General features: G+C 40.8%; 1 protein-coding gene across 2 annotated transcripts in view; it reads left to right on the forward strand.

Annotated features, from left to right (window-relative positions):
• The window catches only part of LOC138193098 (poly(rC)-binding protein 4-like), a 36,161-nt gene extending 14,422 nt beyond the window's left edge, over positions 1–21,739 (forward strand). The window contains exons 4-14 of one of the 2 annotated variants that reach the window (XM_069140907.1): positions 1,552–1,584; positions 3,337–3,453; positions 7,009–7,140; positions 8,823–8,951; positions 10,166–10,240; positions 12,414–12,485; positions 14,998–15,039; positions 15,125–15,200; positions 15,672–15,721; positions 18,578–18,747; positions 20,764–21,739. In XM_069140907.1, the coding sequence (XP_068997008.1) occupies positions 1,552–1,584; positions 3,337–3,453; positions 7,009–7,140; positions 8,823–8,951; positions 10,166–10,240; positions 12,414–12,485; positions 14,998–15,039; positions 15,125–15,200; positions 15,672–15,721; positions 18,578–18,747; positions 20,764–21,109 (1,242 nt within the window). In that variant the 3' untranslated portion in view covers positions 21,110–21,739. Of the gene's footprint in view, positions 1–1,551; positions 1,585–3,336; positions 3,454–7,008; positions 7,141–8,822; positions 8,952–10,165; positions 10,241–12,413; positions 12,486–14,982; positions 15,040–15,124; positions 15,201–15,671; positions 15,722–18,577; positions 18,748–20,763 lie in introns of both variants that reach the window. The other variant, XM_069140906.1, reaches the window with a different exon arrangement.
• The last annotated feature ends 4,049 nt before the right edge of the window (positions 21,740–25,788 follow it).

The raw sequence follows: 25,788 nt of genomic DNA on the forward strand, positions 1-25,788 counted from the left end.
CTTATGTAAATCAATAGTTGTTTTCTGTTGTTCTAAGCCGAATACTTTAATGATAGCTTTTATGTGGATTGTGATTCAAAATAAGATTTTGTAGAATAATATCTCTCTCGGCCTTGATTGTTTTGAAATCATCAGAACACAAAGCCCTCTAACAAAGAGTTGTTGTTCTGAATATCCCCAAACTAAATATAAGAGACCTCATCAGCTCCCCCACCTCCCATAAAGGACCACAGTTATCCATCAAACCAAAACATTTGTGCATTGACTGCAAGCCTCCTGTTGAAACTGAGCTCCAAACACATATTAGTGTTGGCTCCTCGTGGGCACTTTTAGTGTCTGCTAGGAAGGGCCTGTTGGGACTGTGCTGCCTCAGGGTCTCCTGCTATTAAGCCTACGACAGACATTAATGTGAGAAAGGAGAAAAATGTATAAATGAATGCCAAAAAATTGGGAAGTGCTAGAAAGAAAGACGCCACAATGTGTTGAAATTTCTCAGGAAACAGATATAAGAAAGCAAGCGGGCGGAAAAAGTGAGATGACTTTGGTACATACTGTGGAACTCAACAGAGAGAGGCTCTTGATCTGCAGCACTTGGACTAATAACTAACTTCTCCCCCTCCCTTCCCATCTCTTTGGCAAACCTCATCTCTTTCCCATCAATAGAAGCCCAGTCACGATAGACCACAAATAATATGTTTTCCTAGAACATAACATAAATGACAAAGTAGTCCAGGTGTGAGATGATGTTGCTTTTGATACTCTTGTAAGGAAGTGGTTGACAGCTGGTGCATGAAGGTGTGAACAGAGGTGTGACAGCTTTGATGGACTTTAGCCAAAATAAAATAAAAAAAAACAGGGGAGGGGCAATCAAAAAAAAACAGCAGAGGGTGTGCTGCAGTGACACAAGTCTGACAAAATGTTCTCGTCCCTGGCTTCTTCTTCACACACAGAAATATGCAGCCATGACAGTTGGTGTGCATATCCCTTGTTTAGATATACATATGATTTTGCAGAGTTACCGCAGAGGACACAACCACGCTGAATTTTATTCTGCTTCACATCCATCCGACGTGATATGAAATGACAGGCTTCACGTCGGCTCTGTTCAGACTGCAGGCAAAAATCAAATTTGTTCCTCGAACCAAATCTTTAGGACAGACTGTCCGCACTGCTATTCGTGTGTCCAGATATCACCTATCTGCGCTGGTTGCTGTGGTAACGATGTACGCGTAGCTACACTGGTGACGCAGCAATTCATTTCCTCCGTAGCGCCGAAGTTATCAAATTGATAACACTTTGTTTGTGGTAGCATATCGTTCCGCCCACTCTGTAACGTTTAAAATGAAGTTGTCATTGTGTGTCGCGTTGTGAACGACGCAAGAAATCTGATCTGCGACACCAGAGCGTTCAGACTGAGAGGCATCTGTAGAAACCGATTGGAAATAGAATTTCAAGCCACCACCGAATGTCGTTTGGATCCAATTTGAGCTCATTACACCGTGATGTGACTATTTTGATTCTGTTTAAAGCCCTTCATCTCGTCTTTTTCAGAAAGGAGAGACTGTGAAACGAATACGAGAAGAGGTACAGTGTGTTGAATGTTGTGCATTGAACCTCAACTTTTCATTCTTTCACTTGCATGTGGTTACATTCTGCTTAGTATATTTGACCATTTTCCATTTTTGTGTCATGTGAGATTACAGTTTGCATGTATTTTTGAGTTGAGCTGCTACCATGTGTACAGTTTGTCCCTTTTTTAAATGAAGACATGAAGTGACTGGATCTCTTATATTTTCTGCATTCATCTCAAGAGAAAACCTAATTTAATCTCAGAAGGCCCTCTAATACAGGTCAGGCTTCCTGGCACTTGTATGTAATAATAACAGAGATCGGTTCTTGTTGCTTGTTTGGGAGCTCTGAGTCTGAAAAGCACACAGAACAGGTACATCGTCTGAATTGCCTTTTGGGCAATAACATCACCTTTTCAATTTAAATCCTCTCACTCTACCAGTCACTGCACCTCCTCCAGCAGCCCTCTCACCAAATCCCTTTCCTCTTTCTTGTCCTGCTTAAAACCACTTTCTTTTTTTCTCTGTCTGACCCTCCATTCCCTCTTTATAAATCTCAAGGGTGCAGCCGAACTAATGCCGCTTGGTTAACTCTTTGCGTTAAGAAGTAATTAGGCTGACACTGTGGCGGCACATTTGAGTCTTTCACTGGCTGCCAAGGGTTTTTTGTTGTACTTTATGAGGCAGAAGGATAAACAGAGGAATGGTGAGGTCATAGGACAATGCAGCACTACAGAGCTGCTGGATAAATCACTCACCCTTGGTAGTCATCCATCCATCCATCCATCCATCCATCCATCCATCCATCCATCCATCCATCCATCCAGATAGACAGACAGGCGGTTTTGGCCTTTGTTACTTCCCAACTGTATGAGACTCACTGTCAGTCCCTCCCCAAGCTGGTCAGGCTTCCTGGCTTCCTGGCTTTTAGCCACAGCGGGAGAATGACTCACTGGACTGACTGGAGGAAATGTCCCACAGGTCAGGGCACTGCTCTGTCAATACTCATGTGACTTTAACTCGTAATACAAGGGCACAAAATGGAAGGAGACAAGCACAGGAGACGAGGGCGACGCCTGAGGGAAAAATAGATTATCAGTCTTAGATACAGAGATGTGCTGTAAAGCTTTCAGTCTCACCTCCTTTACCTCATGTCACTTGACTTTCTCACCCATGGATGTGCTGAACTGACCAGTATCTGGCTACCTAAAACCCTTTTTTTCCTACTTTGAAACCAAACCAAGAAGGGAGAGCTTGAGATTTGGGGAAATAATGATTTTGTACCAAGAGTTAGATGAGAAGATGAATACCTTTTTTATGTCAGTATGCTGAAGATAAAGATACAGTTAGCAGTTTAGCTTAGCATAAACCCTGAAAACAAGGGAAAACAGCTAATGTGGCTCTCCTGAGAGGTGAAGAGTAAATCTCGATTGGACATGGTGTTTCGGTCAGCTTAGTTTAGCATGGAAGCTATGGCTAGAGGGTTTCCGTCCAAACAAAACCTGCCTACAAACATCTTCTAATTTTACTAACTATATCTTGTTTATTTCCCAAAAAAAAAACAAGTTGTGTTTTTGCGGAAGGTACATGTACAGTAGGTGGATTTGAATGCTTTTGGACAGAACTAGAGCAGCCTCTCTCCTGACTTTATGCGAAGCTAACAGCAGTTTAATGTTGAACCTTCAGCAACTTTCAGCAATAACCTTTTTTTTGTAACTATTTCTTTATTGGTGACAAATAAATGATCTGATGACTTCTGTTCCAACAGAGCAGTGCACGGGTAAACATTTCAGAGGGCTCCTGTCCAGAGAGGATCATCACCATTACCGGTGCCACAGACAGCGTCTTCAGAGCTTTCACCATGATCACGTACAAACTGGAGGAGGTAACTTTGACGATTCAGCGTTGGGGAGGAACTCGTTGCATGTAACTTACGTAACTCAAACCTCGTTACATGTCACGAATTATGTAATTCAAAAAAACGTAACCAAGCAGTAACAGATTTTTGAGAAAAAGATATGTGATTAAATTACAGTTACTGTTCAAATTGTTGGTGACTAGAAAGATATTACATCCGACTATATTCGTTTGGGTAAAAAACAAATCAATATGCATCACTCTAACCAACCACACCGAGGCGGTTGGCCATGTCGTTGGATGACACAAAGTGATATTTAAAAAAAAAAAATCCTTAAGTTAGAGTTGGAGTTAGAAACTGCGAACATAATCAGCCCTATTTATAGTTCTCAGCATGGAGTCGACCTGAGTGTAAGACTTGGTTTGAGGTCATGATCTGTTTCAAAGTTATATGGAAGAATTTTGAACTAAAGTTTGTCAGTAATCAGTGTTGAATACTGTTGGGAGGTTTACCCTGCGTAGTTTAAATCTATTTTTAGGATTTTTCCGCTCTATTGTCCACTTCAAAACATTTGTTAGAAAAGTAATCAAAAAATATGTCTTACATTTTCATCAGGGTAACTAGTCATCTGTTACCATTACATTTCAAAAGTAACCTTTCCCAACACTAGAAGCATGCCATTTATTGACACAACAGAGACATTCATTCAGTTTGTCTCTTCATTTTACAATAAAACCAAAAGGGAATGTTGGTTACAATTGTATGTCTCTTACAGAGGAAACCAAAGATTTGTATTTAGCATGCTTTTGAAAGAACTCAAAAGTCTTATTGGAGCCAAAATAACTTTTGTCAAATCTGGGAAAAAGTGGTAGAAGCCATTACACCACCACATCTCGGCCGTACCACTAATGTGTTTTTATTGCTATCGATTATATTCTAAACTGAAGTGGTGGAAGGAAAATATTTTTAGTATTTCCGAGCACTTGATGTGCTTTCAGACTCTGCAGAGGAAAATTTGGGATACGTGGATGAAACTGCTGTTGCAAAACCATGTGGACTTCTTTAAATGACATGATGTTTGTTGTGCAGCAAGTTGTGAGATCACATAATTTTTTCCTGGATGACACATGTTAAGTTCAGTTCATTAAAGTACAAATGTTACAAATTTGTATCTGTTAATGAGAAGGATTTGTACACTACTAATGAGTTATAGATGAAAGTTTCCTCATGCTATTAATTCCCACGGTGACTGTCCATCAGGACACTAATTAATATGTCTAAATGAGAGCCGTTGTCACTCTGATTTAGCATCACAGCAGACGCTGGCACAGGAACAGGTGGTCCCCGCTCAGGTCGGCAGCCTTCAGTAAACATATGCTGGCTGGGAGCACAGTACAGTATTCATTAAAGATCTTTCACACTCACCTCTTTTCAACCCTGAAACTCCTGCGTTTCCATAGTAACGTGCTAGCTGACCCCCTCTGCGTCTCTTCCTGCATAGTTGAATTATTGTATGTCTGACACCTATAATTAAAAACAAAAGGTAATTATCAGGTTTTTGGCTAATAAGTATTAGACTCTGTATTTGTTTCTGTCTCAGTAGTTTATGATTACGGAGCACGAGCTCACTTTTTTTTTTTTTCACTTGGCAGCTGATCACTTGTGTGAGCTGTTTTATGGATAACATTTACCCAACGTCTGCCACATTTATGCAAATACAGTGATTTGATCATCTGAATTTTTTCCCCAATAAACACAATACACGCGCTACACTGTCGTACATGTGTTTTGCTCTCAGGTGTCGAAGCACAGCACACATGAAAGCCACATAATCTTTCTGTATGGGAGTCCTTAACCCACCAGCCATACAATATGGTTTGGGGATTTAAGCTCAGGAACTCGTTGTGTGAGCAGTGCTTCTGTCACCCACTGTCTTATATCCGCCAATTCGCTTTGAGAACAGGAAAGTATGGGAACATTCACAGTTGTTCAGATGTAACTCGTATTTTTAGATCAAATCATGAAAATGACGCCCAGAGTCTTGTGATTGTACAGAGGAGCTGCATGCTCCTCTTCTAATGAGACGAGACGTCAGAGAGCCTGATCTGCCTCACTAAATATAGATACGAGTAGAGAGGCACATCAGAATATGCTTTTTAAATAAAGTTCACAATTATTGGAAATATTGTGCCGTTCCCCTCATAAGCTAAATCCCCTGAGGCTACACATCCATGCCGTCCCCTCTTAAGTCAAACTCTACTAATTTTATTGCAAACTGGCCCCAACATAAACCGTTCAAAAACAAGCAGCATGCCTTGCATTCTGTCACACATTTGTTGTGGATTGAGCTCTGATGGGAAGAGAGATAGCACAGCGTATTTACATATCAAAGGTTTACAGAGACACTGTTCACTAATTAAAAGCTCTATCTCCACCCACAGCAGAGCAGATGGATGTTTGCTACCTGCACTATAAAAACACTCTTCAAATCGCTAAGGTTCTTGGTCCAAATCATTTTTCTAATGTTGCAAATACAATACATATAGATTACATAGACAGACTGCATGCACTCATTCAGTCCTAGGCTGTCTTTATCATCTGAAATTGTTCGTCATATATGTTGATTTCAACTTCTTCAGCAAATCAAGATACTGTTCCCTTCAGGTTGTACACCATTAAAATAATGCGTAATTTTACTGACATTTTATAAGAAAGATTTGGCAAGAGTAAGAGTTAAATGACAGGATTATAACTGGTCTCGTTTTTTTGTCCTTTTAACATACAAAAATATGACATTTGAGTCCGGAAGCAGTTAGCCTAGCATGAAGATCGAAAGCACGGCGAGTCAGCTCGTCGGGTTCAGTCAAAAGTGAATCAATACGTCCACCTCGTAAAACTGTCGTTAATTAGTGAGATGTAAAGATGTTGGTATGTTTCCCCCCGTGAGCTCAGGCTCAGTTTTTTATCCAGCATATACAGGAACATGCAGATAAAGAGGCAGAGGTTAATGAGGTGCAGATGTGGGTTGATCTTTGTTCTCTCTGCCTCGCAGCCAAAGCTCCACCTGACACCTCCAGTATGGATCCCACTGGCTTTCCTGATGTTGGATATTAATGTTGAAGCAGTAGAAATTAAGCTTGGCTGCACTGTAACTGCAAAACCGCGAGTGTGTAGAGCCTGCTTTGGTGTTTTTGATTTTGAAATAGCACTAATAGGCGGTGAAATGTTGACTCATCAGCTCATTATGATATGGAATAATTGGGAGAGATTTTACCTTTACTCATCTTTTACTGTTTAATTTTTAGTATTTACAAAATTCAGCCAAGTTACTGACTGAGTAAAGACTTGATCAAACTGAAATTATAAGGGTGTTTAAATTATTATGAACCTCAAAATGACCAATATAATGAGCTGAAATCAAACTTAGCTGCTGTTCAGTCCAAATCGTTGGAGTTAATGTGATTTATCTCTTCCTCCGTTTCCCCCTTGGCCCCTGCTGTCAGCTATTTTCCTTTAGGACGCTGTCTCCTCCTTCTTTTCCAGCAACTTACACTACATTATTTTTCCCATATCTCGCTCCAGGACCTGAATGTGCTGGTGGCCAATGGCACCATCAGCTCCAAGCCACCAGTCACCCTGCGGCTGGTCATCCCTGCCAGCCAGTGTGGCTCTCTCATCGGGAAGGGAGGGGCCAAGATAAAGGAGATCAGAGAGGTGAGCAGCCAGAACACAAATCTACTCGATCCTCTCAGTCCTCGCTGCAAAGACAGGTCTAAGACTGAAATATGAAAATAACAAAATCTATTCCTGGAAATGGGAACAGAAGCTGCAGCTGGAAGGGCCTGATATTCATCCTCTACAGTTTTGCTGAGTTTTGGTGCACTGCCCTATCCTGACTCCGCCTACCCGTTGCTCACAGCTTTAGTCTTTGCTGTGATTATAGTCTGGAAACCCTGTTTGAATTATGGTTTGGTCGGCCATTTTGGAGGACGGGCCAATCAGTGAACAGTTGGGGTGGCCGAGTGCTATGATTTTGAAGTCAGACATTTTTTCCAACAATGCCGGCATTGGTAGTTTTGGAGCGTACTTCATGGTGGTTAATGCGAATTCGTTAAAGTTGTAGACTTTATCGAAAATGGGTCAAGTGCAAAAATGCCTTAAAGTGCAATACCACTGAGGGCCTGGCTACAAAAACCCTCTGGCTCCCATTGAAAAAACAAGTCTATTAATATTTTCCACATCATTATTGTGTCATTTGCTAAATTTGCTCTTTCTGATCAGTGCTCTGGTTGTCCTTCTGAAAATAATTCCAAATTAATTTGATATTGGGGCTCAAAGAGACGCACATCTGGTTTGGTTGACATGCCTGGGGCGCAGTCAGTTTTACAGAATAGGTGGGCGGGCATAGTGTCCTTGGGATCTCAGTCATATCCACCCCTCAGTCATCCCCAACTCCTCCCAATATGGGCACTTCTGACTCAAAAAAAATCAAGATGGTGACAGCCGAAACACCCTTTAAAACAGGCAGTTCACAAACCAATGAGTGGGTTAGTTCCAAAATTAACCTGAGGTCTAAGGCCATTCGGATCCAACAACTGGAAACAATCAACTATGGAGGGTACCCAGAGCCATATATTCACACACAGACTTTTGCTATTGCTGTGTATCTGCAGTAATGCATTTTAGGTATTACATGCTCCAATTCAGAATCACTGAAATTACAGTTTCACAACATACACTATGACTCAGCAGTGGCAACTTTGAAAAGGAAAAACAGTCCTGACTACATTTAGGCCCAGTTGAAACATTAGGATTAGATTTATCAGATCTGTTGCCAGAGACATCTGACTCTGTAACTATAGCTCTGTACCAATCTACAAATAGAATCTCTCTCATTTGAGCATTTACTGTCCCCAGCAATGGTAGCCGACTGATTTTCTGCAGTTAGAAAGATTATTTTTTTTTGTCTTGAAATATCCGAAAGCTGTTTTAGTTGTAGCTTTGATTTATTTCTTTGGTTGCTACAGCACACATGTTCAGTAGCAGAAACATTTATGTGATTCAACCACGGCCTCCAGAAATATGTTGATATCAGCAAATGTAGCTAAAGCTTAAAAGTTTAAACTCAACCAGCACTCTTTGCCCTGATCTATCAAGTTACAATTAAGAGCATGACATCCTCTAATTGTAGATTTAATTTACCTGTCGACTGATTTGATGTTAAACACACTATAGTGCTGTTGGTCTCCTTCAGTATTGGTGGAAAACTGTAAAGGTCAGCAAATCCAGCAGAGAGGCACCGAAAGGAGCCGCGGCAATGTAATCACGACTTGCCTTATCTCTAAAATCAAACTAATCCCTTTTTAAAATTTTTTATTAACTCCTATCATTTGCAGAGCACCGGAGCTCAGATACAGGTGGCAGGGGATTTGCTGCCCAACTCTACTGAGCGAGGGGTGACGATATCTGGTAATCAGGACTCGGTAATCCAGTGTGTCAAGCTCATCTGCACAGTAATCCTGGAGGTAGGAAGCGTACCATCCTTCTCTTTATGCCATGCACCCACACCTAGCTGACACTTTGTCAGACATCAGCTGCTGCAGCTTTGTGAGCAAAATAATTATTGTTGACATGTTTTTATATCACCAGCATGCAGTTATTGTTTATTCCACTGCAACAAAGGTTAATGCATTTTTAGTGGGCGGTGTGTGTCTTTTTTGTTATGACTACGTTGCGTAGAAGTTGACTAAATTCAGAGTTTTCTCATTTAGGACAGAGAATACTGAAAAAGTACCCACATTTTTTTACTGTTTGGACCCTCTGTGCTGCAGTCTACCACGCGAGACATCGGCTAGAGTCGAAAGGTGCTGTTTTCAGATCGGAACTCAGTATTCTCAGAGAAGACACCAAGTTGCTAACCAGAAACAAACTGGCCCACAGCAAAATCTGTCCACCTTTAGACAACAGCTCTCTTGAGAAAATCGAGGAGGAGATGAGAGAAAAACAACCCCAAGCACAGTTTCTCCCTGTGTGTTCATGGAAGTGCACAAGTCCTTTTTGTTTTAGCATTGCAGCTGGACCTGACTGACTAATTGCTAGTTTGATCCAGTTTTCCAGGGCTTTCTTCAAAGGCTTGCAAGTTTCATTAAGATTCAGTGCCAGCAGCATCTTGCTTTTGGCTCCAAGATTTAAATTATGTAAAGTTATACAAAGAATTTGCTTCGACTGCTCTACATTTTAAACTCAAAAACTGTATCACTAACACGGCAGTTACTTGATAAGATATACAGTGTCTTTTACACGGTATAATCTTCTTTTCTTATTGGTGTTTGAAGAATTTTATCTGAAAATGTCTCCTTGTCAGTGGATGCTTGATTTATCCAGAGGAATAACCTCTGCAGAGCCTCAAGGTCTGATATATACTAAAGCTGAGAGCTATTATCCACAAAGAGCGCTTACTACACTCTTCAATTATTCAATGAATGATTAATATTATCAAAAGAAAACAAGGCAGGAAATAATGTTTGTGTCATTAGCAGTTTAGCTTGCATTAATTGATATTGTATATTAATGTACCATGGAGTTTAACACAATTTGCACTCCATTTGCAGGCTTTCACAGCAATCCTGTCTTTACCTCAGAATTGCAGTGTGGAGCTTATTTGTGTCTTCAAAGATGAATTCACAGTCATGGTTTATCTAACAACCTCTGACCCCGTGGCCTGTTTCCGATTCCTTAGTCTCCACCAAAGGGTGCAACCATCCCCTATCGACCGAGCCCCTCACCAGCAGCTCTCCTCATCGCCGGGAACCAGGTGAGAAAATGAGATTTTACCACACACATTGGGGGGGGGGGCTTATCAATGATAGACGAGCTCAGTTGTTCTTAAACCGCAGGGAGAATCTTCCTTTCCGGTGATAGGGGCTTTACAGGGGGTTCGACTCGGGGTGGGAAGGGGGGGGCTAGATGTAGGTCTTGAACGAGCAATTGAATGAATCGGTTTTATGTTGGAGCAGTAAAAGCACTTTCAAGCTATCACATTTCAGGGGAGTAACAGAACTAAATGCTGAGTAGGATGAACAAATTAATGACAGGTGAGAATAGAAAAATAGGTAATGACCAGTAAAAAATAGGATGGTCTTCCTCACGTGTTCACTGCCCATATCCAAGAGAAAAGTCTTTCTGGCACTGAGCAAAGTGAACCTATTCATAGTTCATCCGCACAACACAAGCTCATGTAGAAGGTGAAAGGAAACATACATTATATCTCATGTTCTAGATTGAAGAATAACGTGAAATTTGGCTTGTTTTGTACTAATCTCACAAATATAAATAAAGGTTTAAAGCATGCAGGCATGCTTGCATTTTATTTAGCACAGAAGACGAAGTACGTCTGAGGCTGATGGGATTGCTGTTAGTCTTTCAGTTTTCTGATTATAACCCATTGAATTGAACAAAATTAAAACCTGATAGTGGGAAAAGTTGAGAAATCATTAAAGTTATTACAAATCCATGTATAATCAAATTACCTACAACCACATGCTAGACAAAAAAGTTTATAGGTTTACCAAAGTCAAATGGGACAGAGATTTTTATCCCCAGAGCTCTGCCGCTAAAGGATTAGAGCTTGGTTACTTTTATTGCACCAACCGAATTGATACGGTACTTTCAATTGAAAAATGCCTCGTTATTCGCTACCAAGTTTTTATACACAGGCTTCATTCACACTGATGTTTTTTTTTTTTTTTCTTAAAATGCATAACGTGTGACGTTTACGCAGAAGTAAATCTAAGTAATCCGGAGTTAGTGAGCCACAGCATTAACCTTCCGTGGTGCCTATTTTAGTGGTGCCCGTGTTGATTAAAAATGACTCGGGTTCAAATTAGGTAAGTAAATCTTACATTAGGACGCATTATTTCACTCTTTTCACAGTATTTTTTGGCCACACAACTTTCTAATTTGCCTGGGATACAGTAACTAGAGGCCTACCTAGTGCCTGGGTGTTTAGGGAACATTGGTAAGTTGTAGCTACAGAAAAAAAAACCTGGGTTACATTCTCGCCCTCTAAACTGCATAAACATTAAAGATTTCTACTGTTATGTGTAATGTGACGGTATCGGTATTGACATTTATTTTTTATTGATACCCAGTCCCGCAACTCTAAAAAATTCGTAGAACGCTTGAATCTGCATTCTGATTTACATTAAACTACAAATAGTTATTGGAGAATGTTTGCAGGAGGTATTGCCAAGGATTACGTCTTTTATTGGAGTCTTTGATAACTCCGGTGCTGAAACAAGACTCATGTCGAAGGTCCTCAGTGGGGGATCGGGTGTTTTTTGTGTGTGCGAGTGGTGGGGTTGAGTGGTATAGATGCTGCCGTTTGAGAAGGGACAGATATCCACCCTCCCATGGAGCGAGTCACAAGATTAGCAAGTGAGTCTGGAGACCTGCCGTCTCCTCTGGCTTCAGCAGCAGCCAGATATTCTGCATAGCTGTCAGCAGTTCTGACACTGTTTGTGCTGCCTCAGGCTCTGGTCAATTTATGGAACGGCTTTGTGTTTTTGATATTCCTTATAATAAGCTATTAAATTAAAGCCACGATCCTAGTGACTGGGCTTTAATGAAGGTTGCACAGTGATAAGGAATGTTTGTACAACGTGTCAAGGAGAAAATGAAGTGGATTGGAAAAAGGTCTGTGGATGAGTCATAGCCTATAAGCCTGTTAGGTGTGCTAAAGTGTCAGAAATGCAGCCTCGAGAGCCCAGCTCAGGTCAAATTTGTTCTGTAGCAAAACCCCAGAAAAGAAATTGGAACTTTTTTATTTAAGATTTTCACATCAACTTTCCTGCTGCAGGTTTTCAGCTTGTGAGCACATATATTTACTGTCACTAATCATCACTCCTAATGCAAAAAGTAATTTATAATAATGACAAAATGTTGGCAATGAGCTCTATTTTTTTTCATTTGTTGCTATGTGTTCGTAGGTGTTTGAAGCACCGGAATTTGCACCGCACCCTCTTTACTCAGTCGCCCAGGGTGGCCTGGACCTCCAGCAGGTAATCGAACAATCATTCATGTGAAGTCCTTGAATAAGCTCTGTTTGGTCTGAATATAAAAATCTCTCGAGAAATCAGTTCATTTCCAAGCTGGAGCATAGGAACGAGTTTCAGGGCTGTGAGGCTCTGAGCAGTGAGGGAAAGGAGGGGTTGTGTGGTATGTCCAAAGTTACACAGTCCATCATATGGCATGAGGCATTAAAAACAACAGCTGAACATAAGCTGCAGCTATTGTTCTAGCCTGTCCATAACCCCTCCTGAAACACGATGCCATCACACACCACAGCTCTGCCATCTCTCTTTTAGTCCTGCCCAGCTCTGCACCAGAAACATTTCGGCTTTGGGAGTATTCCTCCCATGACAGCAATAGAAGATACTGTCATAATATCAGAATGGAAACAACAGCCTCTGATAAAACAGCCCTAGACTGAAATTTTTTTTTTTTAATTGCGGGTATTGTTTTCTAAAGAGTTCGCAATTTAGATCACTCACGCTGTAAATGGTTGGATTATTGCAATGAATTTGTTGTGTGTGTGTGTGTGTTTGTTTGTATAAATAAAGCTCTAATGTATTGATACATTGTAAAGATGAGCTCCCCTCCCCAATTTATGACCATATAGGATGGACTGGTAATAGTAGCCAGACTGCTGGCGTCAGGCAGAATTGAGTTAAGCTAAGTGCTGTCTGGTCAGGCCATAACTGTAACTAGGGAGGGCTGCACAGGCATCACCCTTTCTAATTAGGATAGATGGATGGATGGATAGATAAGATAGGATTGATAAGATAGACAGAGAAATACAGAGAGAAATATATATATCTTTTAATATTTATATATTTATATATATATATATATATATATATATATATATATATAGAGAGAGAGAGAGAGAGAGAGAGAGAGAGAGAGAGAGAGAGAAATAGAGATTTAGACATATAGACAGAAAGATATAGATATATAGAGATAGATATATAAAGGTATATAAAAAAAAAGCTACAAATATATAAAGAGATGTAGAGCTATACAGAGAGATATATAAGGAGACATACTTAGAGAGATGACTTTTGAAATTTAGTCATTTAGATAGAGATATAGAGAGACAGACAGAAAGAAAGGGGTATATATATATATAGCGAGAGAGAGAGAGAAATATATATAGAGCTATAGAGAGCTATAGATAGAGAGACTGACAGACAGACAGTTAGATGTTGGTGGGAAGTGATGGTTAGAAGAGGAAAAATTATAACATCTGCGTATCTGCATTATTTAGGATAAAGAGGGGGTTTGGGTGATATTGAAGGTAGAGATGAATATGATGTCAGCATCAGAAAATAGGAGAGAGAGGAAGCTTTGCTCTGGTAAAATATTGAAGGTGACATTATTGTATTTAAGATTAATTAATCAGACACCATCTTTACAGCTTGCTAAGATTGACATTTTCTACATTGTATACTTTGCGTTGCATGCAACCCGATTGCACCTGAATTACAAAAAAACCCAATGTATTTTCCATTTACCCCTCGTGGTCTGACATGGAGGCAGTTTTAGCTATTTGCCCTGGTTTTGAGATACTTGAGCTTTTAGGTGTCTGTTACCCAAATACAATGAAGGTAAAGGAAATTTCTGTAGCTCACAGCATTCCAAAAATTGTATAAGCTCAAAAACATGTGTAATACTGTTACCAGCTTAATAATGCATATAAACAGTTTTAACTTCTGTAGCTGCTACAATGATAACTTCCTTCTATCAGAGGTCTCAGACAGCCTGACTGTAAAACATTGATTAAAAACAATGGCTTTTCATATTCTTTACATCATTCTTTACATGTTTTGTCACCAAGCTCAGTTTGTGGCAAAGAAGTATTTCTGTACAGATTGGGTTTTAATAAATTCAAAAGAAAAATTGGTTGATTTGTTGCTGTTTTTTTTACACATTTAGCAGTGGGAACTGTGAAAACTTAAACAATGAGGATGTAAAGCCAATATTAAAAGAACACAAAGGGGAAGAAATCCAAGAGCTGCATGTATTTAAAAAAAAAAAAAAAACTATGCCAGTTTCACAAAGCAGTCTACTGCCATTTTTAAGTGAAACGACTTTGTACAGATGAAACAGTCCTTGTAAAAACTGTGCACATTAGGTGTGTGGATTAGCCAGCGTAACATGTCCCAACAGAGATGTTGCTGTTCAATTGTAATGCTGTGAGCACCACAAGCAAAATTCCCTTGACCTCCATTGTATTGGGGTTCAGGTAGAAATCTCAGGAAAGGATATTTCTAAACACGGACAAACAAAACCCGAACTAGGATGTCTGCATTGATAGAACCACTAAAAAAAAAAGTGAGTTTTTTACTATTGGTTGAAAATATGATCCTCTGGCTTTCTATATTCTTTTTTATTTTTTTTATTTCAGACAAACAAGTATGTATTGACTTCCATTAGGAAGCTGCAGATTTATTGCCTGTGTGTGATGGTTTTATTACTCTACTTTATCTAATGTAGGATGCCCTCTTTCAGGCCTACACTTTGCAAAACCAATATGGCATTCCGCACTCAGAGGTATGTCTTCGAGTATTACCATCTAATATAAGAGTTTACGGTTTAGTGTACTCTGACTCTCAAGTTCTTCCTCTTTGTTTTACAGCTGGCCAAGCTGCATCAGCTGTCAATGCAGCAAGGCCTGAGTCCCATTGCCCAGCCTGCTTCGACTATCATGCCTGGTATGTTAACATTAGTCCGTTTTCTTGATGTATTTCTCTGACGGTCAACGACGGCCTTTTTCCTCCGTGCAACACATCGTAGATATTCAACCTGCCCAGATGTGAGGAGTAAAGGCTCGCTGTCATTAGCTGTACTGATTATGAGCTTGTGTCAGTGAGGAGGGAGGAGAGGAGGCTTTATGGCTCTCTTACATCTTCCAGTCTGAGAGAGAAACTATTATGTGAAATGATATGTTCAGCAGAGTCAGAGAACTGGGGGAAAGAAAAGAATAAGCGCTGTGTTAAATATCAGTCCATTAAAATGGAAATGAACTGCTTTACTATATCTGGCAGTTTTCTGCTGAAATGTTTTAGTTTTTTTTCCTTTAGGTGCGTCACTGGTGGTTTGAATTGCTTCACTGACTAAAGAAGTTGAATGAACACTTTAAATGTCAATTTTATTCAGTCGATGCTTGTATTTTCTCTCAACAGGGATGGACTCAAACTCTCAGACATCTCAGGAGCTGCTTATTCCCAATGATGTAAGGAAAAGCAACTCATAACTTTGGGTTTCTGCTTCTGTATGTCGTTAGTGTTTTTCCCATCTGAACAACAAGAAAAAAAACAAACAGGATTTCAGTGTTCATCTCATGTACACAGCACGGGAGCAGGTGAATAGCTGCTACTGCAAAAAGATGTCTGGCGTGACTTCAAAAGAGACGAGAGACGTGTTGGCAACTTGCTAATTATCCTCATTATTCCAACCTCAGACTAACCCAAGGTTAAAGGGATTTTGAGCCGATATGGATCCTTTCGCATTATTGTCTGGGCTGCAGTTTGCAATGTCTTAGAGTGACTCCCATGAGTGTTCAGTAAATCCTCTCATGTTCCCTGACCTACTTAGAAGCTGTCTGCTGTGAAAACAGCCAATAAGAAAACAGACAAAGATCCTTTCCCTCTTCATTTAGCCTCCGCCCGGGTTTGATGAACAGTCTCTTCGATCTGAGAGCAGAAATCACAGTGCAGAGATTCATTTCAAAATCAAATCTGACTACATTTCTAGTCAGATGATCAGTCCAGTGTTGAGGGTTGGCTGGTTTGGTCTGAAAACGATGGCTTTTTGTTGGAGCAATTTGCTTCTTTCTGACTTCCATTAAAAAAAAAAAAAAGAAATAAGAGAGAAAGTAAAACAAATTATGAAGCCATTTATAATTTACCATTTAATTTTCGTCTCATATGTCCAGAACCAGAACCATTCACGAGAAATTAAATGTTCCGCAGAACATTAAAGGATAGGGCTGGTGTTTAAATTCGTCAAACAGCTGGGTACTGTAGTGTTTAGACTACTTTACTCAAATGGGATCAAATCTTGTTGGGGGCTATTTTGACCACGGAGTAATACTGTAAATACTAGCGAGTATTTAGCAGTGTGGCGGTTCAAAATACTCCCGCAGCTGCAAGTTTCGGCAATTAAAAAACAGTGGTAGAGACAAAAAATGATTTCACTTTGCTGTGTTTGTTGTACAATAAAGGGAAGAGAGAGAAAAAAAAACAAGCAAGAATTGGATTGATTACTCAAATGTTTCACATCCCTTAAACAACATTTCTAAAATGCCCGAGGGCTTTTTTTTTTTTTTCCTTGAGTAAACCCCCACACAGCGAGCAGCACAATGCATCAGAGGAACGAGAGAGTCCAGTGCTATACGTGACAGGGACAGCTGTAAGCTCCAGCCATTGTTCCAGAAGAGAGGACTTACAGCCATGACTGAGCCTCCCTCAGCCCTCTGTCCTCCCCCTCAGGCCAGGACACACTCCGACCACACAATCCTGCCCTGTGCTTACATACTGGACGCTGAAGGAGACTCGTGCGCACACACGGACGCATTCAGAAACTGCTTACACCCAGTCAGCAGTGCACTGTGCTTCTGCGGAAGACGGAAGATTTATCCGCAAGAAAAATGGCATCAGCTTCGCCATTCCTCTTCCTGTGTCCTTTCAAATGACTGCCTCAGCAGGAATTCAACCAAATATAGGCCACTTTCAGTACAGTAGGGGACCAGGAGCGCCGTGCAGCGTTAATGTTAATGGAATTCTTCGGAAAAAAATAATCGCAAAGAAAAAAAAAAAAAAAGAAGCTTACTTGAAATGCCTCCCGAGTCATTTATTCAACTCTACTTTGCTTAGCTCAAAGTTGTTGTTTTTTCAGATTCTTTGAGGTTGTTGATGCAGAAATGCTGTCGTCTGAGGTCATACACACCAAAGTGGGCGAGTTGTTGACAGCTGGTATCTTTTGACAGCTGGTGTAAAAGGCCAGCGGAGATTTTTGCTCTCAGCGGGGTAGAGACATTATCTCTGATTTGAAGTCTGTTGTGACCATTGTCTCTGGAGTTGCTCTTTAGGCTGGCTGTTCTCTGTGCCCCCCCTCCCCTTAAATATACTGCTGAGCCAATAATAGCCAGGCGGAGCAACCAGGTCGCTGTGTGACAGATCAGACATTGTGGAACAGGTCACTTACTTCTCAGGAAAGGAATGTGAAATGCGGGGAGGACAAGTGCAGCACAACACCGCATGTGTGCGTTTCTACCTATACGTCAGCCGCTGGTAGACTTCCAGCACACGCACATACTACAAGTACTACATCACTGTCTGGCCCACTGGTTATATATATGGCAGCATAACCCTGTCGCCTGAGCCCTGACACCCTGCACTCGAGCTGGTACGCAGCCTCAAGCTCCGGTTCTGCTAAATATCTATTGTCGCTAATAGGCAGGGGTCCAGGTTGGCTAATGAAAGCAGAACAAAAGTGATAATGTAGTTTGGAATGCAATAAAACTCGCGTCACTGTCTAATCTGCTCTCCGCGGAGAGAACACTCAAGCCGATGGGACTGTATATCATATATTTGAGTTATTTTCCCATTATGTTTTCCATTAGTGCAGAGATGCATCTAGCTGGCATGTGTTTGGGAAGTGATTTGTTTGGGAAGTCATCACCACTCTGAGGAATCAATAACCTTTTAGCCACTCAGATTAATGAGAGGCAAATGTGCCTTCTCTCATCTCTTTTACCGGTGTGCACGCAGTAGCAATTAAGGAAGACTTGAGGGTGGGGGAGGGGGGGCATTTGACATGCATGATGGATGACCAGTCCACTGAAGACAAACAATGTAATTGCAATATTTGAAGTGGTTTACATAAAGTCAGCTGAACGGCAGTGCAGAGTTGTTGTTTTTTTTTCCAGTGTTTCCACAGCCTTTTGCCCTTTTCGTCAGAACCACTTTCATCGACAAAGCAAAGGGGAAAAGCTGCGTTCAGTCAAAAGATTTATTGAACTCTTCTTTTACAGTTATTCATTTCTGCATCAAACTGACCGATCCGTCTCACCTCTGATTTTCTGCAGCTGATCGGCTCGATAATTGGCCGTCAGGGCACGAAAATCAACGAGATCAGGCAGGTGTCAGGAGCTCAGATCAAGATCGGCAGCCAGCTGGACGGGACGAGTGACCGTCATGTCACCATCACAGGAACACCAGTCAGCATCAACCTGGCCCAGTACCTCATTACCTCCTGGTAAGACCCAGTGACACGCACTGCCGTCTAATGATTGGTTGCGAGTGCGGGACTGAGAGAAATGCATTGGTTTAAAAGGGTCAAAAGGTGAAACTTTAAGTGATAATGAGCAATGTCCTTGTGCTGCTGGTAATTGTGCTTGAGGGAGTGAGCAGAAGCTGGCTTGTACCCTGCGTTGTATAGCTGCGTCTTGTTGGAATTCAGTTAATGCCGTGCAGCTCTGACACCTTCTGCAGGTCAAGGTTTTACATAAAAACATTTTGCAAGACAAGACATAATCTTAGGGTAAATAATTTAAGAACAGGCTGCAGAATAAATCTAGCACCTGAATGTAGCGAATACAAATAAAACGGAATTTAATCATACTGAATGCAAATAGAATAAACCAATGAACAGAGTAAAAAGAACAAAAGCAAACATGCATATAAAGAGCTTATATACTTCCTATTTAGTTTTTTTTTAATGAAACCATGTATCAGTCTTTTCTCTTTGAGATTTAAGAGAAGAAATATCTTATCTCTGATTTTATCTGACATCCTGTAATGGCAGTAATTCTTGTTTGGATAGTCCTTGAGGTAAAGAGAGAGCTGTCTCTTAATAAACACGGCTGAGGAGATTGGAGCGATGATTTATACAACCACTCGCCAATAATTTTGTTTCCTAAAAAGGGAATCAAAAGAGCCTTTCCACATTAACTCTTGTGGTTTGTCGAGATTGGTTTTATTTTATCATTGTCTTGCATCCTTCAGACGCCTTGGTTACATGTGTAAAAATAGATATAACAGATAGTTACTAAAGCCCAATCGACACTAGCTTCTGGGGCTCATGCTGATATTAAAAAAATTCCAACATCAATATATTGGCTTATAGTCTTTATACATATTTATACTGTATATATAGACACACATTGTTTGCACTGATCCCTCAAATGCGGTCACCAGTACAGCCTGACCTATACTGGATTTTTGCCAATACCAATTTTAGTGGTAAAAAAAAACAACTATATATATATCAAACACTGAATAAATGTCCAATAATAATTTCACTAATAGTAATCGTGAGTTACTTGGAACGGTTACATTTTTTGTAGCGGTGAAATGTCAAAAACATTTAGCAGCACCCAAGGGTGTTTCAACAGAATAACCAGGGGGCTTGTGCAAATTTATGTCGTGAACTTGAGACAGAAGAGGTTCTGTTGTTTAGAAGAGGTAGTCTCTTCAACATTAAGCAGAAAAAAAAAAAAAAACTATTGTGCCGTACATTCTAAACTGCCCACTTACAATTTGACAAGTCAGCCGAGTTGAGTCAGTCTGAGACAAGCCAGTTCACACTGTTTGCACCTTCTTCAACAATTTCGACTCGTTTCAAATCTTTGGTGTAAACTGGGCTTTCCAAAAAGTAAAATAAAATGTGGCAGGGGTTGTAGTGCATAGAATAAATACATAATAGAAAAATGTACTTTAAATAAAGGTGTTTTACAGAACAAATAGAAGTAATGCATATTTTTGTTGTTGTGGACTTCTGAAACATGACATCGGTTCAAAATCGTGTTTACAAGCAATGCAATTGCAATAAAATCAAGTTATATCATGTAAATATGAGCTTTTAAAGAAGACCCCGGGTCAAACTTGCAAAACATCACGGTTAAATGAGAACACTACGAGCCTCAAGCAGAAAAGAGGAACAGGCTGTAGGGGTCTGACAAGCACATTGCTAACTCAACACACCCTGACTGTTTTTCATTTTCATATTTGACTCAAGTGACCTCACCTCAGAATATGTATCAGACTTTGCACTACTCCTTCCAGAGCCGCACAATGCTTTTTTTCACATATGCAGTAATACTCCTTAAGACTTGCAAACAGACTTTGATACGTAACATTGGTGGAGTTCCCCTTTAATAATGGTCCAGAAACTTCCCCCAGTGTTGCAGCAACAGAATAATCCTCTAATCTTCCTTCCTTGTCCTGTCTCCATGTCTCCTTATCCTTTCTCATCCTATCATTGCCCTCGTAGTTTAGAGACAGCCAAATCCACGGCCCAAGCAGCCACCATGGCAACCCCAGTCGACCTCAACATGGCCTTCACCCAGCCGGCATCCCCAGCTGCCTCCCCCGCCCCCACCCTGGCCACTGTGGGCGGCCTGACCCCGGCTCATATGCTGGGCACTCCGTACGGTGCCATGCCCCTCTCCGGGCTGCTGGGGATGAAGTCCGTCCCCTTTCTGACTCTGTCCAGCCCCGGCCAAGCCGTGGCCGTCACTGCAGCGCCCTCCCACACCACTCTGGCTGCCTACACAGCCAAAATCTCCTCAGCCAACTGCATCAAAAAGCCAGAGAGACAGAAGTTCGCTCCCTACTGATGTAGTCTCTGAGCTCCGTGTGCGGAGAGTCAGATGAAGGACAGCTGCAGTGTTCTGTTCACAAACGCCTGATGTAGCCATATCCGCTGGCAGAGATGCTCTTGACTTTTTCTTCTACGACGCACCAACAGAGACGAGACCAATGGAGGTGTGGATAAAGCTATTAAAAGTTATTCTAGATAATTTGTGAGTTTCCCATGAATTGATGGACCGCTTTCATCGTCACCTCATCACTGTTATTGATCACTAAAAAAAAAGAAAAAAAAAAAAAGGGCTGGAACCTCACCTGAGAGATACATGTTTAACTGCTTTCACATGTGCATCTCAAGTTAGAGATCAGCTAAGTATTTATCCTTCAATAAATTTGTAAATTATACTCAGATGACAAATGCTCTACTGTATGATGCTTTTATACAACATGTATGTTTGTCTCTTGAAGTTTTTAAGAAAATTTGTAAATGTCTGGGGGGTGTTTCATTTTTTTTTTTTTTTTACATAATCTGTGCTCTGGTACTGTACCTTACTGTTCAGTGTTATGTCTGTTTTGTTGGATTTTATTTTGAATGTGCAACTTGGTTAATCTTTATTTATTAGTATTTTTCTCAATTATTAAAAGTCTTTGGTTCCTGATATGGTGGATGTATCCGTCTCTTCGGCCTTTTCATTTGTAGACCCACATTTGAATCAGATTAATGCAGCAGAACAGGAGCACATATTCAGGGGGGGGAAAAAAGTGTACACAAGAAGATGCAAGGTTATTTTTGTTTTCTCCCAAACACCCACTTGGATGGCAGCTTGTCATTTGTTACCAGAATTTATGAGACAACGCTTTTTACATTATTGTGCTCTTGTGCCCCAAACAATAACTGCAGAATGTGTCTCCTTCACAAAGGAGAAAAGAGCTCTGCATGCACGCCCAGCGAAGCACTGACATGCATCTAAGTGTGCAAACACAGATACAGAGGCACATGCTGCTCGGTGTGGAGAGTACACTCCTTGGAAGTCCCTTAAGACAAAATACAGTGAGGCTCTGAGGACAGAGGAGTTTGTGGGAGAAAAAAAAAGGCACAAACAAAGGAAGAGAACTGGAAAAAAAATGTGAGGCTCCACAGCGATGCTATAACAATGAATTTCAGTGTCTGCATCAGCATGCACCACAGCATCATCATCCTCAGGAGAGGCAGCTAGGATCCTTTCATCCCAAACTTCTCTTTTTTTTTTCTTCTTCTTGTGACTGCATCACGGATATGCGAGACACTAAGAGAGCACATTCCTCACAGTTACCAAAGACATTCATTTTCAGAGACAAGCACACAGCCTGCATCTCAACTTCAATGTCTGTCAGCTGAAGTCCAATGGGATGTGAAGCGAAATGTACCCATCCATCCATCCATCCATCCATCCATCGTTATTGTTTCATTCTAATTATTTTCAATCCGACAATATTTTAATGTATGCTATATTTTCAAACAAAACTGAGTCTGATATTTTGTAATATCCTTAAAGGACTTATGACAGGACTTTAACAGTATACTAAGTAAGGGCTGCACAATTCTGGATAAAATCAAGGTTTTCTTGCTTAGAATTGAGATCCCAATCCTCTCCAGTTTTTTTCAAGATCATTTTTATTGCGCTCATTTACCTGATGCAGAAGGAAATCCAACTTAAACTATGATGGTGCCTGATGTTGGACCTGCACATGCTTGTTGTGGTAGGGGTGTATTTGCCACAACCTGCCTTTGTACATGCCTTCCCTACTGATTTTGACCGTAACTCATTCATACAGTCAGAAAATATTCAGCGCTCTTCTAGTACTAATACCACTCCTAGTGATTAATAAATATATTCTTTCATTTTGAAACAGCAGCCTTATATGGTTGTTAATCAGAAACAAATTGAGGTACAACTTCACCAAAACATCACCCCACAAGAGCAGTGTCTCTCCGAATGCAGATGGCCTCATCAGCTCTATCCTACTTATAGACGCATCACATTAATGTGAAATATACACTAATTGGCCACCTGACTTCATTAGGTGCACCCACTCAACTGCTCATTAAAGTAAATATCTAATCAGCCAATCAAGTGGCAGAAACTCAATTCATTTGGGTATATAAATGCATTTAGTCAAGAGGATCCACTGAAGTTCAAAGCAAGCATCAGGACGGAGAAGACAGGTGATTTAAGTGACTTTAAACATGACATGGTCTTTGGTGCCAGACTAGCTGGTTCGAGTATTTCAGAAACTGCTGATCTTCTGGAATTTTCACACACAACCATCTCTTTATAGACATTGGTCTGAAAAAGAAATAACATCAAGAGAGTGGCGGTTCTTTGGATGAAAATGCCTTTTTGATGGCAGAGGTCAGAGAAGAATGGCCAGACGGGTTCGAGCTGATAGAAAGGAAGCAATGACTCAAAAAAAAAAACACTCGTTACAACCGAGGTATGAAGAGCAGCATCTCGCGGCACATCAAACCTTAAAGCTGATGAGCTCCAGCACAGAAGACCAAACCAGGTACCACTCAGGAAACTGAGGCTACAGCAGGCACAGACTCACCAAAACTGCACAATGGAAAATTGGAAAAACATTGCCTGTTCTGATTAGTCTCTAGTTCTGCTGCAAAATTCAGCTGTTAGGGTCCAAATTTGGTGTAAAAGACATGAAAGCTTTTTGCCCTATATCAACAACTCAGGCTGCTCGTGGTGTGGGGATGTTTCCTTGGCACACTTTTGGGCTCTTAGTACCAACTGAGCATTATTTAAACACCACATCCCTTTATGACCACAGTGTACCCATCTTCTAATGGCTGCTTTTAAGCAGGATAGCACAACCATAGCCATGTCGCAAAGCTTGTATCATCTCAGACTGGCCTCTTGAAAATGACAATAAGTTTCTGTACTGAAACGACCTCCACGGTCATCACATCTTCGTCTAATAGAGCACCTACGTGATGAGGTGAAACAGGAGATTCACATCACGATGGTGCTGCCTACTAATCTAAAGATAGCGTGTGATGCTCTCATGTTAATACGGAACAAAATCTCAAAGGAATGTTTCCAGCCCCTTGTTGAATCTAGACCACAAAGAATTAAGGTTGTTTCTTGAAGGTTAAAGGGGTCCAACCTGTTCCTGGCAAGTCAATGAGAGTATAATCTTAAACTGCACATCTGCGAACTCATCAAATCTAACACTATGCGTGACATTTACACAATTGCTAGTATTCTCTGTGTTGCTACCGCTGCGCATCTCACATATTGTTTATACTGTGTACATTTGGAAATAGCCTCACTTGGGAATTCATTTGATTTAATTTTTCTGAGGCCGTTTCATGGTTAATTCAATGATTTGTATTCTAAGACGATGATGGTCCTCTGGAAATTTTGTTAAAGATTAATTAATTTTAAGGTGAAAATCGAACAGTTTGTGATGCGTTGAAAAGTAGCCTAACACAGGAGCCGTAATTTGCTCTTTAAATTCAATGAAGCAAAAGGGAGCTAAAATATTTTTTTTAAAAAAATGAATAAATAAATAAACAGTGAATTTGAAATCGAAGCACAGGTCATATTTCATTGCTGCACAAAATTTGTGCTTTACCAAACAAACCATTAAAACCCAAGCCTGAGCACTTACTGAGAGGCTGTGATAAGTCATCTGATTTACTTCACACAAATCAAGCTCAATTATCTAAATCATGGCATTACCTGGAGTATCACCTGCCAGGTTGTTGTGTATGGATGTGGCTCTTCCTCGGCAGCGGCCTCCTCTTCTTTCACCTGTAATACTGCAGCTAACATTAATTACGTTTTTGCTCACACTAGTATCGGCAATGTTACTTTTGAATAATTTTTTTTTTTTTTAACTTACAACATTTTGTAGCATCAGTCTCGAGATTATTTTTTTTTTTATTGTTATACTTTCTGATCTTTTCCGCTCCATTGTTTACCGTTTGGGACCCTTAACCATTTGCATTTTTGATTCCTTATCTTCATGATAGCTTCTTCCGGTCTTAATTTGAATATTTCCCGCCTGACCTCGGACGTCGATGGACCGATCCACTTGCAGAGGTGGGGGAGGGGAGGAGGTAGCGACGGTAGTAGCTCCTGTACCTTTCTTACCGTCAACGTATTTAGCCCACCTTGGACCGTATAACCCCGAAATAGATGGACTGTTCCAACATCTGGGGGACCTCACCGGGCAGGTCATCCCTCCCTCCCCCACACTATTTATTTCTCCACATTACTGGTGTCTTCCCGTCTCACTAGGTGGACCAATCCGTCTGTCATTTGCGTGTCTTTGCTTCGCAATATTCGAAGAAAGATTTGTTCATAGCTTAACAGATGATTCAACTCACTCCGGTGTGAGCTATGTTTGCCATAAATGATCAAATGCAACTTAAATCCCAGCTGCATTTACCACACAACAGACGACAAGATATGTCGCACGTGAATATCGAAGCAGGGATGTTAGTGACAGGATGAAGTGTGAGCTGATGAGAGCAGGGACCTTAGCTGTCACTTCTTTATCTGTGGCGGACCCGAGGGTGGTGTGACATGCTGTTATCTACGCACACACATTCCAAACACACTCACACGGCAATGAAAATAGCACAAGTATCTGCATCCCGACCACTTTAAGCATCACTCTGGTAATTCAGTGACAAACAGCGCCCTCTACC

This window comes from Embiotoca jacksoni, unplaced genomic scaffold (genome assembly GCF_022577435.1).
Source record: "Embiotoca jacksoni isolate LCO1_2020_lvr unplaced genomic scaffold, fEmbJac1.0.p SCAF_9, whole genome shotgun sequence".
Lineage (NCBI taxonomy): Eukaryota > Metazoa > Chordata > Actinopteri > Embiotocidae > Embiotoca > Embiotoca jacksoni.